The sequence below is a fragment of the Lepidochelys kempii genome, chromosome 7 (genome assembly GCF_965140265.1).
Source record: "Lepidochelys kempii isolate rLepKem1 chromosome 7, rLepKem1.hap2, whole genome shotgun sequence".
NCBI lineage: Eukaryota > Metazoa > Chordata > Testudines > Cheloniidae > Lepidochelys > Lepidochelys kempii.
Genome location: NC_133262.1, coordinates 96,122,895 through 96,135,846, shown reverse-complemented (window position 1 = coordinate 96,135,846; position 12,952 = coordinate 96,122,895). Strand labels below are relative to the sequence as shown.

Genomic DNA, 12,952 nt, shown 5'->3' with positions numbered 1-12,952 from the left:
CTTTACAATGGACTTGGATTTCTTCCTCTCGTTAGTTTGCAGCAGAAGGGATGCGGGTATTGATAGGGAACGTAGAAGGGATTCTGATAGGAAATCGATCATGACATTTATTTACCACGTAGTAACGTTTTATGTTACATGATTGCTAGACTACCCCTTATTCTCCCCTTAAGCAGGAGTCCCCCTACGGCTTTTGCCGACCCGAAAAATAGTTTGCAGTGTCGTAGCCTGTTGGGCTCAGGATATTGGGCAGACAAGGTGGGTGAGGTCATATCTTTTATCGGGCCAGCTAGAGAAATTGGTCCGATAGAAGATATGACCTCATCCACCTTGCCTCTGAAATATATACTGCCAGTCTAACGAGGACATTTCAAAGGATTACCTACCTGGTAGCTTCATTTAGATCTGCATTTTGAAAGGCAGGGATTGATGTAAAATCTCTGTTATAACAGAGTTCTGGGTTGTGTTAATGGGTGATAAATGTTCTCAGACATAGAACCGGAACTTTGCATGATAAAGATACAAAACCGCTGCTCCATTCACGCCCCTGCCCTAAGGGGCTCCCTGATTATGGCTGTAATGAGATGCGGTTGCTAATGCTTGGAGATCTATGCAATTTAAAATATGTCGTATGTGCCTTTTGTGTTAGTCCATCGATGTTTGGAAGGGACATGATTGAACCCCATCGTTCTGCCATTAGCTGGAGTGTAACTGTCTTTAAAAGCCCTTTTGCTGGTCTTTTGTTCGGTGCGGCTGGAATTGTCCATGCCGCCACTCCCCCCTCCAGGGGAGAATCAGGAGGGGCCCAGAGCAGGTTTGCATTTCAAGGGGGACAGAAACAATCCTGCAGACTCTCTGGAGCCAGGGGCTGCAGACATTTGCCAGACGTGTGAACTCTACTCCTAACTGACAGCTGTTATCTCTTTTCTCTCCGTACTTTGATGTGGATTCACACTTGCAAACGAGCCCGCGGGGGAGGGCCCCCCTATAAATAAATGGAGCCCCCCCCCACCCACCCGCTTGCCCTCCCCTCCAGCCGAGCAGCGCTAGCTAGGCCGAGGGAGCTGCAGGCAGCTCCTTCCTGAGCCCAGCTCCTTCAGCCGCCGCTCGCCATGGGCGAGGCCGCCTGCTTCGTGGGCTCCCCGGCCCAGCCTGACAGCGAGGAGCAAAGGCCAGCGGGCAGACCTCACATCTGCTGCGTGCCTCCTCCGCGGGCCCCCACCTCCTTCAGCAGGAGTCCCCGCCTGGCCAAAGTAAAGCCCAAAGGGGGAGCCTCGGCCGGGGGCCAGCTCCAGCCCAGGAGCTCGTGCCGAGAGGAGCTGGAAGACACCAAGCCCCAGGAATTGCCCAATGGCCGAGCAAGTCCCGGTAAGTCCGAGGCAAGCTCAGGGGGAGGTGGTGGCTGGTGCTGGAGGGGGATCTAGGGTCCTGATCCGGCCGAGAGGAAGAGCCTCCAGCTGGTCCGGGGTGGAAGGGCAGTTGCCCAGCTGCCCTGGCTGGGGGAAGAGGGGAGTAGCTCGCAAGCCAAGGGGCCCGATCAGGCTGCTTTGCCCCCGCTGGGCACCGGAGCCCTAACCTACTCTCCGCCTTCGCAGCTCCCGAGGGCGGCTGGGTGAGCGCGGACGAGTCCTCCGGGTACGAGAGCGAAAGTGCCGCCTCCTGCATCCCCTCGCCGCCGGGGAAGGACGAGCCCCAGCAGCGCAGGGCGCGAACCGCCTTCACCCCGGAGCAGGTCGGCAAGCTGGAGAAAACCTTCAAGCGGCAGAAGTACGTGGGGGCAGCGGAGAGGAAGAAGCTGGCGGCCGCTCTTCAGCTGTCCGAGATTCAGGTCAGTGCCCAACCCCAGTCGCCGCGGCACAGAGACAGCCGGTTAGAGCCACAAGCGCCGGGCTGGGGAGCTTTGGGCCGCTCGCTGCTCTTGGTCCCGCTGCAGGGGCGTGTTCAGAGACGCTGAGCCCCTCCAGCTGCCCCTTGGCTTCAGTCAGGTCCCGCGGTGCCTCAGTTTCCCCACCTCACTTGAGCAGAGAGAGCACTCACTGATTCATACTTGTCCAGGCTCTCCATATGTAAAACCGCGCGGGTGCTTAGCATAAAGATAACTGGTTATGATTTCTTGTTGATGTGGACTGGTATTCAAATTGTTACGGCCTTGTTTACAGACAGGGCCTATAAACGCAGGGCACGGCATGTTGTCCATTAAAGAAAGTGCAGGATTTACTAGAAGCCTAATTCCACGTTTTCATGCGTCCGAAGAGTATCTTTAAATTTTCTTAAACATTTGTACTTAATCTTTTTTTAAAACTTAGAAATACAACCGGGATCTGATGTTGATAAATATTCTTTTATTTGATATTCACTTGGACAGAAAACATAGTTACTAAATAAGGCTCCGATCCTGCAAGCACTTGCTTATGCACTGTTTAACAGCTTGAGTAGAATCAGTCAAGGGCTGTTCACAATTAATGGATTTTAAGATTTGGGTCCCTAATATGCTCCCACTGGGGTCAGTGATTTCCCATTGACTGAAATGGAAGCTGGATGAAGCCCCTGATTAGTTCTTTGCAGTAGCTATCTCTGGCAATTGCACACAGTAAATAATAAATTATGAGATTACACAATATGGAAATTTTTCTGCTGATCAGATCAATGCTTTAATTCAAGTTATTTTATACTGTGAGTTCAGTCACAGATGCTCTGAATACATGATAGTTTATAAATTATTCTGTTAGGACCCTGATTTCTTTAACATTTCTTTTTTTCCTCCCCCCCCCAGGTCAAAACCTGGTTCCAGAACCGCAGGATGAAATTTAAGAGGCAAATACAAGACCACCATAATAGCCTCATATCTTCAGATCCCTTCTATGGCTATAAGCAAGGGACCCCACCTAATATGTTACAGGATTATTCCCACTATCCTAGTCCACAACAACAAAGACTGCTGCCTTTTGCTCCTAATTCTGCTTTACAGTTCAACTCTTCCTTTCAAATATATGACTCCCAAAACCCATCATACACCCTTAGGGCACATGATTTCCCTTTTTTCCACCAACATTTTCTACCACAATGCTCTGTCCATCCAGTTATACAGAACAAAATGGACAACAAGCAATTTAATCCTCTTCAAACATTATAACCAAAGCAAAGTGGAAGATATGAGAAAGGTATAATATAATACACTATATATGGTTCACTTGTACATAAAATGTCTGTAGAAGTGTATGTTTTTAATATAAAGTTTAAATATATTCATTCCTAAATTAAGTATAATTGTATTTAATTGAGATTGAATGCTGTTAGTGTCACTCCAGTCCTAATGCTTGGGTTTATACCCATCCTATGTAATTTGAAGGTTACTGATCTGAAGGATTCTGATGGACTAGGCTATCTTCCTTTAGTGTGTGGATGCTTAAAAGGATCTTTTGCTATAAATTCCATATTGACAATTAATCTGTCCACAGGAGGCGAATTCCACTGGAACTACTGCTAGCACTGGTGAGAACCCTAATGTAGATGTGCTGAAAGCAAATTGTGTGCAGGATTAGCCACACAGCCTTACCTACACTAGGATTCACACCAAGTAGGCAAGGCTATGAGATAAAATTCATTGTTTTAGAGAGGCAAAACCAACCGCTGGAGTCCCATACTTGAAAATATTATGCAAACATTTAGCCTATAGCAAAAATCTTATCAACTGTGAAGAAACTATCAATCTGGAGGCTTTGTTATAGTAATGTTGTGCATCTAATAGTTTTTTCTGTGCATATGCAACCCAGAAACCAGATACAATTAGGTTTCAGGTTTGCTAATTGTTGGTAGTAACACTCTGCTTATAGTCAGAAAGCTGGCAATGAATCAATGGCTTCTGATGAGATTATACACCTAGAAATACCATTTCAGTGTTCTATATTGTATAACAAGAACACCCAGTTAGGATTATGTGGCACATTGGAACTAAAAGTTTACAGATTGTCTTGTCATCCTTTCCTGCTCCTGAGTTGGCAGTTATGCAATTTGTGACTTTGACCAAGTCCACTTTTCCTATTCTCATCCAAGTGTTAACTGGCCTGTTTTTACAGCCAGTGAAAATTAAAACTTTTACGCTACTTAAAGGAGTACAATGTACAGTCTTGTGACCTCAGTAGTGCATAGTGTTTCTATAATAGGATTCTGTGTAAATTATTGGGGGGTGTGGGGCGTTATGTACAGGAGGGAGCAAAGTGGCAGTCAGTGAATTGTTTTGTGAGCATAAATTACTGCTTTACACTTCCATTGCATCTTCCATCCAAGAACCTCAAAATGTTTTACAAAGGTAGAACATAGAATAGTTGCACTGATTTATATTGATTTAACTCCATTGGTAATTTACTGAATCAAACTTACATTGCTATAAACTTCAAAATGAGTGCGCATGCACAGGCTTTATCAGTTTAAATCCATTACAAAACTTACAGTGGAAATGGTACAACTTTTGTGTGCAGACAAGCTCGTGAAATAGGTATTACTATTTCTACTATGGGGAAAACTGAGGTATAGATGCTGGGATTTGCTTCCAACTGACTTCAGTGGAAATTGCTGGGTATTTAGGCTAATTTTCAAGAGTGCTATTTAGGAAGGTAACATTCTTGAAAAACTTTGCCTTAAAGTATGAATGAAATCCCTCTTTAAATGGTATTTAAATTACAAATTTGGCACAAGGACTTGACAGAGGACTATTGAATGCTCCATGTAACTTTTTAGTAAAGCAATCTTTTTTTGCAGAAGAAACACTTAAAAATTGCTCCCCTTTAAAAATGTTGCTCTTGATATCTTCACTTTTTTTAGTTCCTTTAATAGCTGTACTCATTTCCTCCCTCCTCCTGAAATAACATTCTGGACTGACTAATCTTGGTTGTATGGAGGAAACTGGAGACAAGAGCCCCCTGCTTCTGTGCTAAGGCATCAGTAGAGCCACAATGAGTATGTCTTTGCCTCTAGCATGAAATAGTTTGAAATATTACAGGTCTGAGGAGATTAGTCTAATTCTGGCTGTTGGGCTTGATGTGGAGGTGGCTGGGTTGTGTTTAGTGACCTGTAATAGACAGGAGGGCAATCTGGTGGTCCCTCCAGCCCTTAAACTCTGTGACTACAATGAGAAAAGGGTGTAGCACAACTGGAAAGCCTTGTTAAGGTACAGGCTACAATCATTGAAACTGCATTGGTTAGGCATGTTAGACTCTCCTCCTGCCTCCATGCTTTACTGCAGCTAGTTAACATGGCTTTAGATGTTCGATCTTCATAGGGCTTTTCAATTGTTTGAACTAACCTTGGTTAGAAAACTGGCCCTTTATTGATGGGGGGGGGGGAAGCGTGTATTTTTAATCCAGTTAAATACAATTGAAAAAGCCCCTTGAAGCACGTCCCTATACAGCTGCCAAAGTTGTATATTGCACACATGAAACAGTGGTGCTGGCCCTAGGGGTGCTGCTGCATCCCCTTGGTTAAAGTAGGAAAAACAGACACCAAATATATATATGGTTTCCATCATCGGCACCTCACTATAAAAATTGTTGCAGAACCCCTGACATGCGTGCTTGTGTGGATGCAAAGCACAGTGCAATGGGCAGGAAGCCCAGTGTGCCACAAGCTCCTCTGTCCATTGGTAGGTTGATCTAACTTTGTAGTGTAGATTGGGCCACAATAGGGCTTTTTATTTGTGCTTAACATGATTGCAAAAAAGAACAGGAGGACTTGTGGCACCTTAGAGACTAACCAATTTATTTGAGCATGAGCTTTCGTGAGCTGTAGCTCACGAAAGCTCATGCTCAAATAAATTGGTTAGTCTCTAAGGTGCCACAAGTCCTCCTTTGTTTTTGCAAATACAGACTAACCCGGCTGCTACTCTGAAACCTATGATTGAAAAACACGCCCTTTTGGCCCTTGAGATGAGACCTTTGCGTTGCTGCTTCAGCTCTCCAGCCACATTGTATCTGTATCAATGGCTACCGCCAAACATTGCTGCAGGTAGATAGATATAGGAAAGAAACGTTCAATTTTCTTGTGCTGATGCCTCAGCATAGAGGCATTAAGTTCACCCCGAACCAACCCTTTTCTCTCCCTCCACTTCCCTGAAATAAAGACTGCATTTGTTTGTGTGCGTCAGTGCAAGCATATGCTTTCGAAGAGGAAAATCATGATTCTATGATATATGATAAAGAATGAATTTTTCCATTTGCTACTGATTCAAAAAAAATGGGGAGGTGGTTTATAAGCAGAGGAATTAGTTGTGGGTTGACCCAGAATAAAAACTCTTCAAAATTCTTGATGAATCAAAGTATATTTTTGTTGTGGTGTGTTTGTTTTTAAATAAAAAAAATCATTTTGGGTCAAACAAAACACTTAGTTTGAGCTGAAATAATTTTTTAATGTTTTGAAGTTTACTTCAATTTTAGTCTTTTTGAGCCAGAAACATTTAATTTCAAAAATGTTGAATTCAGCCTTGAGGCTTTTTGATCACATTAATATAATAATTCAGGCAAACTGGCATGAATTCACAAAACATGTGTTTCTGAATTTGCACTTTTTGCCAGAAACAAAAAGCTGGGGCAGGGAAGATAGAAACTTTTTGCCTACTTCTTGTTGGAGTTTTCACAGCTCTGTTAGTGTATGCAGTTGAGCAACCTTAACCGATAACCGTAAATAGTTGTTTGTACTGTTCCCATAGGCAAAACAAAGGAAAGGAGTGTTGTGAGCCATAGGTGACCTCTAATGTCAGAATGCTGGTACTTCACAGTCATGACCCTGGATGAAAGAGTTGCACTTCCTTAGCTTCTCTAGGCTAAGGGTATTCATGCAGTAGAGAATCCTTTCATCTCACCCAAGCTCCTTATGTGCTACTTTCCCAGCCATTTCAGGGACTTTCTGTAAGCCTTCCTCACCCCTTGCTCATGGCAGGTTCTGCATGTTTGCCATGGTCCCCTCCACCACATGCCAGAGACCGGTCCTTGTTTCTCCTCCAGTCTGAGTCCTTCCTTACCCACCAGCCCAGTTTTTTCCATACAGGGGTCCCTGCTTCCCTCACCACTCCCACTTTCTCCTCCCTCCATTACCTTCTTTGCCCCCTGCCCATCCGTTTTCTACCTCCAGGTCTCCAGTTCCCACTGCTTACCTGCAAATTAGCTTTCTTGCCCCTCTTCCCAACCCCACCAGCCTTCCTTGTAAGTCTCTCATTTCAGTACCCAGCTGTCCTCCTGGTATGAGCAGGAAGCAAGAGGGCTATTAAGCTCTTTTGCCTGCATCACCAGCTTGTCTTTGTTAGTCAGGTTTTTCTGGTGTTCTATTTTGCATCGCAATCAATAGTTCTGGGCTTCCCAGACCATTCCTTGAAGTTGATCACATAGAGCCTTCCAGAGTTATCATATTACAAAACAACTGCCATGAAGTTGAGAGTAATAAAACAAGTCACCTTTTATTTTAAACACTCATGCTGAGTCAGTTTATATTCTATTATGTATACACAGATACAATTTGTGAGTAACATCCTGAAGTTAACTGGCCTTGAATGACACTTGTAAATGACTAGCTATTTGTGGAATTGGAATATTAAAATTAATGTAAAATGTAAATTTTGCAATGCTCAAATCTTAAATTCACAAGGCACCAAGCAATTATCTGTGATTACACTGCAGAACACATCCTGCAGTCCTTATTTAGGAAAGAATCTCTGAAATAGGAGTTTTGAATAAAAGATTTGGTTCCATGAAATATAAGGAAACAAGTATTAATTACGAGACATTCTGGCTTGCTAGTGGTAGCTATTTCATAGAAAATGGATGTTAGTTCTGACAGTTTAGTTTTCCAAGAAAATATTTAATTACAAGGTGCCTCTACTCACAAATGAACTTATGAAAGCCACAATAGTCCTCCCTAGTCGCATATAGTTGTTTGAACTTCTGTGTTTGCCACTCACAAGCACACACCCTGTTTCAGTTAATTGTTCCCATTACTGTAATTATTACAAGAGTTTCCTTAGAGGTAGTTTGACAATGTTTTTAAAGGGACATTGTCAAGTGTTAATATTTTAACTAGTGAATTCTGGTAAAGTACTAGTCTTAGAAATTAAAAATATCCTATTGTCCCCCCATGCACTTGTTAAACAATTCCACCACCATCCCTGCCACACTCTTATGAACGACGTGAGCTATTTTAATAGATTAATATTTCTACAACTAGGATTCAGTAGGCAACAGTTGGTTGAGTGATGCTGTTTCTGCAGAGACAGTTATAACTTTTGATAAAGTGCTGGGTTATTACAAATTAATAATCAGAGCAAAATCACTCCTATATTCCCACAACATTATTCCCAGAGTTGGTTGATACTTACAGTCTTCATTGAAGTTTTAATGGCAACATGTGTGGGGTTGGGGGAAGAGAGCAGAATTTTTGCAATATCAACTCCTTGCTCTACCATTTGTCAGCCTATTCTAATTACCATTTTGAACCTGTACTTGACTGTGTCCCTTTAAAAACACTGCTTTAAAAACAAAATAACCAGAAAATTAAGTTTTGAAATATTGAACTAATGTTTAATGACTATAATAAAAATAAGTTAAATAAGTACTCTTCATGATTTCAGGTAGTTCATTTTTAAAAAGTTCATTTCGCAGCTCAGAGCACTTTTATTCATGTTTAAGAGGGAGGAAGATATGGTTGGAATCTCAGCCTATTATGATTCTGGGTTAGAGAGACCGTTGGAACTGTAGACTGATAAGAAAATCCTGGAGCAGCAGTCACCAGCAAGGTTGGGGCTGGCACAACTGCCTGAAGAGATTGAGCTGGAGCAGGAGGCAGGAGCAGGGCTGGGCTTGGCATAGCTGGGTGAAGGGAACAGGTCACAGCAGCAGCAGAGGAGACGTTGAACTCCATCCCAGGGGGATAACTGGGTGTCTGGATCTCTGGGTAAGGATAAGGTAAAAGTAAGCCTGAAAAGAGAGCTTCAATCCTGGCATCTTGGGTCTGTCGCTTGAACTTCATACGACGGTTCTGGAACCAGGTTTTTATCTGAAAAATAAAAATCCAAGAGACTATTGCTAATTTATTTTGCCAAATAAAGATGTGCAATGGTTTTAGAAATGCATTAACTGTTGGCGATCACTGGCCAAATTCTGCTGTTACAACTTTGTGAAGCTGGAGCAATTTCCCTGACTTCAGTAAGACTCTCGCACAACAGTCAAAGTTCCCCAAGGATGCAGTTTCATAGCCAATGTCCACAAGGGAGTGATGTGGCCAGAGCATCATGTCAGATCAGCTTTGACTGCCCTAACTCAATGGAGCAGGTAACCATTTTTCAGCTGAATGAACTGGAGGTGGCCTTTCAGTATGAGATCAAGAGAGACTCAGACCCAGACCTTCAGGATTGTAGCTGAGTGCCTTAACCACTCAGCCACTGCACCTCCTTCATACTACAGTACTGGGATCCATATAAGTACCAACAGAGAGAACCGCAGAATTTGGCCCCTATTTTTCAGCAAACTTAATTCAGACTTAATATGGAAAGAAACCAGTTTACTTCAGAGGAAACACCCTGAGAATATTAAATTGTGCAATCATTGTTAGCCTGGAAATTCAGTTAAGGTTCCACTGTAAAAAAAACCAAACAAACAAACAAAAAAAACACACTTAGATAGTATGGCAGTGTGCAGGAAGCTTACCCAAACATTAACTCTGTTCCATGCTACCCTCTTTCCCTCTCAATGTTTTCTGCTATCACATTTCCTAAATTGATCTTTTGTTCCCTCACCACACTATGCTTTTACCATCTTTTTAAGGGATTTTGGGTTGCAGGAGGTTTGCATTTGTAGATAGGGTAGCTGTGTCCAGCAGCACTTGCATTTTGCAGCATATCTTTGGTGATTAATGAATGTTTTTCTCCAGTACACTCTTGAATAATGAAGTGGCCAAATATTTTTAATAGACTGTATGTAATCCTACATAAAGTCACTAGCTATGTGAATTTGCAAACCCAGGTGGACCTTTGTTTCAATAAGACTTTAGTGTGCATTAATTTTAAAATTCAAACTAAAGCTCCTGCATATATTTAAGCATAGGCTCAACTTTAAGCACAACTGCTCCTGCTGACTTAACTGGGCCTAGAGTAGTCTAGTAAAATACGTGTTGGGAGAGTCTGAAAATATAAGCATGCAATGTTATTTGCATGTAGGCTATATGCTGTTCATATTGGGCCAGAGTAGATACAATAAAATTGATTTTAGAGGAGTTGTATCCACTGAAAGCCAGGAATAAATCTGGCTCATTGTTTGTGTTGTCAAATTGATGTAAGAGAGCATGGGGTGACTTTCGATATGCATTTCTGTGGTATAAAAAGTGGAATTTTAGCTATGGTATTTCCAGCTTCTCCAGTGTAATGTGTTTAATTTTCATTGTCTCTTATTGGGGGAGGGGGGAAATTATCTGGTTTTAAGGGTTATTTTTCACTGTGGAGATATTGGGTTCACCCCTATCTCCCATTTAACAAAGTTTGTATCTGAAATTTTTTTTTTTTTAGACAGTTCAGAATTACTAAGTGTCAGACATGTATTTTTAGCACTATAGTGCAACCCCAGACCCCTGCTCTGAGATTTTCTGCCCTGGGTTGTTTGTTTGTTTTTGTCATTTAGTCATTCTTGGTAAGTCCTAAACTCTGCTTTATATTGATGTGTTTTAGACACAACAAATCGTGCATCTTGGCAGCGTTAGACTAGATGTGTCTTGTGGTCCATGCTAACCCTATGGTTCTATCATTCTAGGTGGGGCTCAGAAATTGCAGAACCTACCACTGTTGTGCAGGGACTCCTCGCTTGCAAGCATGGACTTTCTCTGCATTCCCTTCTCCTTCCTGCCTGCTGCTCAGCCCCCCTCCTGACTCCCTTTCCCTTTCTTACAGAGGAGCTGCCCACTGGTTCCCCATGTGATTTCTTGGCTGTTGCTTTCTCTGTTGTGGCCACCTCGTGACCGTAGATGGCCCATGGGCATTGCTGATCTCTAGTCATTATAGATCCTTTAAATCTGAACACATAACTAGGACTTGAAACGATCAAATTGTGCCCAATAGCTAGCCTGTATAAGTATGTATTCCTGTCATGAGTACTCGTCCTCTGTCCCATTCACTTTTTGTAACGCCCATTTGTAACATCTTGTCAAATTAGATTCTGATCTTTTCGGGACAACCTATCCGCTTGTGCGGTGACTAGGGGATTAATAATAGCAATGTTCTGGAGCAAGCATTGACACTATGAGGACTCCACATTACACAAGTGGCGCTGTATAGGAGACACCTAATCCCAGACAGGCTCAGGCGCGTTGAATTAAGCGGGGGGAAGGCTGAGGGTAGAATCCATGTAGGGCTAGTACCGGCCTTAGCTAAGGCTAGTGGAGCTCCAGCCGAGGGACTAGAAAAGGGTTTACAGGAGATCCGAGCCCATGACACTCTCTCTCGCACACTCTTGGCCTCGGTCACAATAGGGGAGCGGCTTCGCGTGAATATATTGTCGCCCCCCGCCCCAGGGAACAGATGCTCTCCTGAGGACTAAGCCTGAGCGGCTGGGCACTCCCAGTCCCGCCCGGTTTGTCCCTCACCTGGGTCTGGGAGAGCTTCAGCACCTTGGACAGCCGCCGCTTCTCGCTGGCCCCAATGTAGCGCTGCTCGCGGAAGCTCCTCTCCAGCTCCTGCAGCTGCGAGGCCGAGAACTTGGTGCGGGGCCGCCCAGCCTGGGTGCCGCAGGAGCTCTCCAAGCCGCTGCCTTCCCCGCCTGCTTCTGCCTCCGCCTCCTTCGGGCTGGACGCGGCGCTGCTTGGGCCACTTTCCTCCTGCTCCCTCAGGGCAGCTGGAATAACGGGAGCAAGGCGTGAGGAGAGAGACCCCCACGACCCAGAGCAGCCCCACCCGCAGCCAGGAGGGGACAGCCTCATGCCCCAGCCGGCCCTGGGCACGTGGCATTCATTATATGCTGAATTCAGCTGGCCAGGGGACACTGACATGGGGCCTCCATGTCCCACCAGAGCCCTTCTCCCCACGCCTGACCTCTACCACGGAGGACTCCTAGTGGCCTCACCACCCGCAGGCCGGCTCAGCCCAGCCGGTGGGTGGGAAGGCCAGGGCAGCATCTCTCAGCCAGCTCTGGCATAAGCGTCCACATGAACTGGAGTTTAGGGCTCAGCTTCCTTAACATGTCTCTGCCCCACTGGGGTCCCCCTAGCCTGCCGCCCTTCCATAGAAAGAGACTGCGATTGTCCCCTAGGCTCGGAGACCCTTTTCTCCCTGGCCGGGACCGACTAGGATCCCGCCCCGATGACTCTTTCTCTTGCCCTACTCCACACGTGGATGGGCAAGGCTGGCACTCACCTTGGTCTCCCGGACTCCGCCGGGCGCCCCCAGGCGGCCTCTCTCGGCCCCTAGTGCTTGGCCTGGTAAGCGCTGGGTTTCTCTTCTCTTGATCGCCGCTGGCGCGGGCTCTGGCTACATTCTTGGGCAGGGACTGGTCGCCCCGCGGCGGGTGGTGCGTGGAAGACACCCCACTTGCAGGTTGGGCTTTCTCATGGCTGCTCTGAGCGAGCCACTCCACCGAGAAAGACCCCTTCTCCATCCTCCGTGCCCTTTGCCCCTTAGAGCTCTTCCTCGCCACAACAGGCCGACTAACCATCCCCCTGGGTCTCCAAATATTTAAAGCTCCTCCGCGACGTGATTTGAAATGGCCCCAAAGCATCAAATGAGGCCGAGAACAAAGGATCCCATTGAGACCCTTTAATCTCCCCTTTCAGGTGATTGTTACATCCGACTAATCTCTGAACACAGTTGTTAACAGAACTCAAGGCTACCTGACCTGGCGCCAAGTTCATCTCGGAATCACCCCCTAATGATACAGCTGGTAATAATTACATCAGGGCCTGCACTTTTGTTTTACTCACTCCAGCTACTGCC

The 12,952-nt window shown here is 45.0% G+C and overlaps 2 protein-coding genes across 2 annotated transcripts; one reads left to right on the top strand and one right to left on the bottom strand.

Moving 5' to 3' along the window:
- The first annotated feature begins 1,112 nt into the window (after positions 1 to 1,112).
- On the top strand, positions 1,113 to 3,133 carry LOC140915358 (homeobox protein vent1-like). Its single transcript, XM_073354946.1, has 3 exons — positions 1,113 to 1,368; positions 1,596 to 1,828; positions 2,774 to 3,133. The coding sequence occupies exons 1-3, from the start codon at positions 1,113 to 1,115 to the stop codon at positions 3,131 to 3,133; spliced, it is 849 nt and encodes a 282-aa protein (XP_073211047.1).
- A 5,531-nt stretch (positions 3,134 to 8,664) lies between these two features.
- LOC140915357 (uncharacterized) lies at positions 8,665 to 12,737 on the bottom strand. The gene is made up of 3 exons (XM_073354945.1): positions 12,377 to 12,737; positions 11,611 to 11,858; positions 8,665 to 9,036 (listed from the first exon to the last, which is right to left on the bottom strand). The coding sequence occupies exons 1-3, from the start codon at positions 12,735 to 12,737 to the stop codon at positions 8,665 to 8,667; spliced, it is 981 nt and encodes a 326-aa protein (XP_073211046.1).
- Between the last annotated feature and the right edge of the window lie 215 nt (positions 12,738 to 12,952).

Coding starts and splice junctions, on each gene's coding strand:
- LOC140915358 (XM_073354946.1), top strand. CDS start 1,113: ATGGGCGAGGCCGCCTGCTTCGTGGGCTCCCCGGCCCAGCCTGACAGC. Junction 1,369..1,595: donor CAATGGCCGAGCAAGTCCCG/GTAAGTCCGAGG, acceptor CCGCCTTCGCAG/CTCCCGAGGGCGGCTGGGTG. Junction 1,829..2,773: donor TTCAGCTGTCCGAGATTCAG/GTCAGTGCCCAA, acceptor TCCCCCCCCCAG/GTCAAAACCTGGTTCCAGAA.
- LOC140915357 (XM_073354945.1), bottom strand. CDS start 12,737: ATGCTTTGGGGCCATTTCAAATCACGTCGCGGAGGAGCTTTAAATATT. Junction 11,859..12,376: donor GCGGAGTCCGGGAGACCAAG/GTGAGTGCCAGC, acceptor CCGTTATTCCAG/CTGCCCTGAGGGAGCAGGAG. Junction 9,037..11,610: donor TGAAGCTCTCCCAGACCCAG/GTGAGGGACAAA, acceptor TTTATTTTTCAG/ATAAAAACCTGGTTCCAGAA.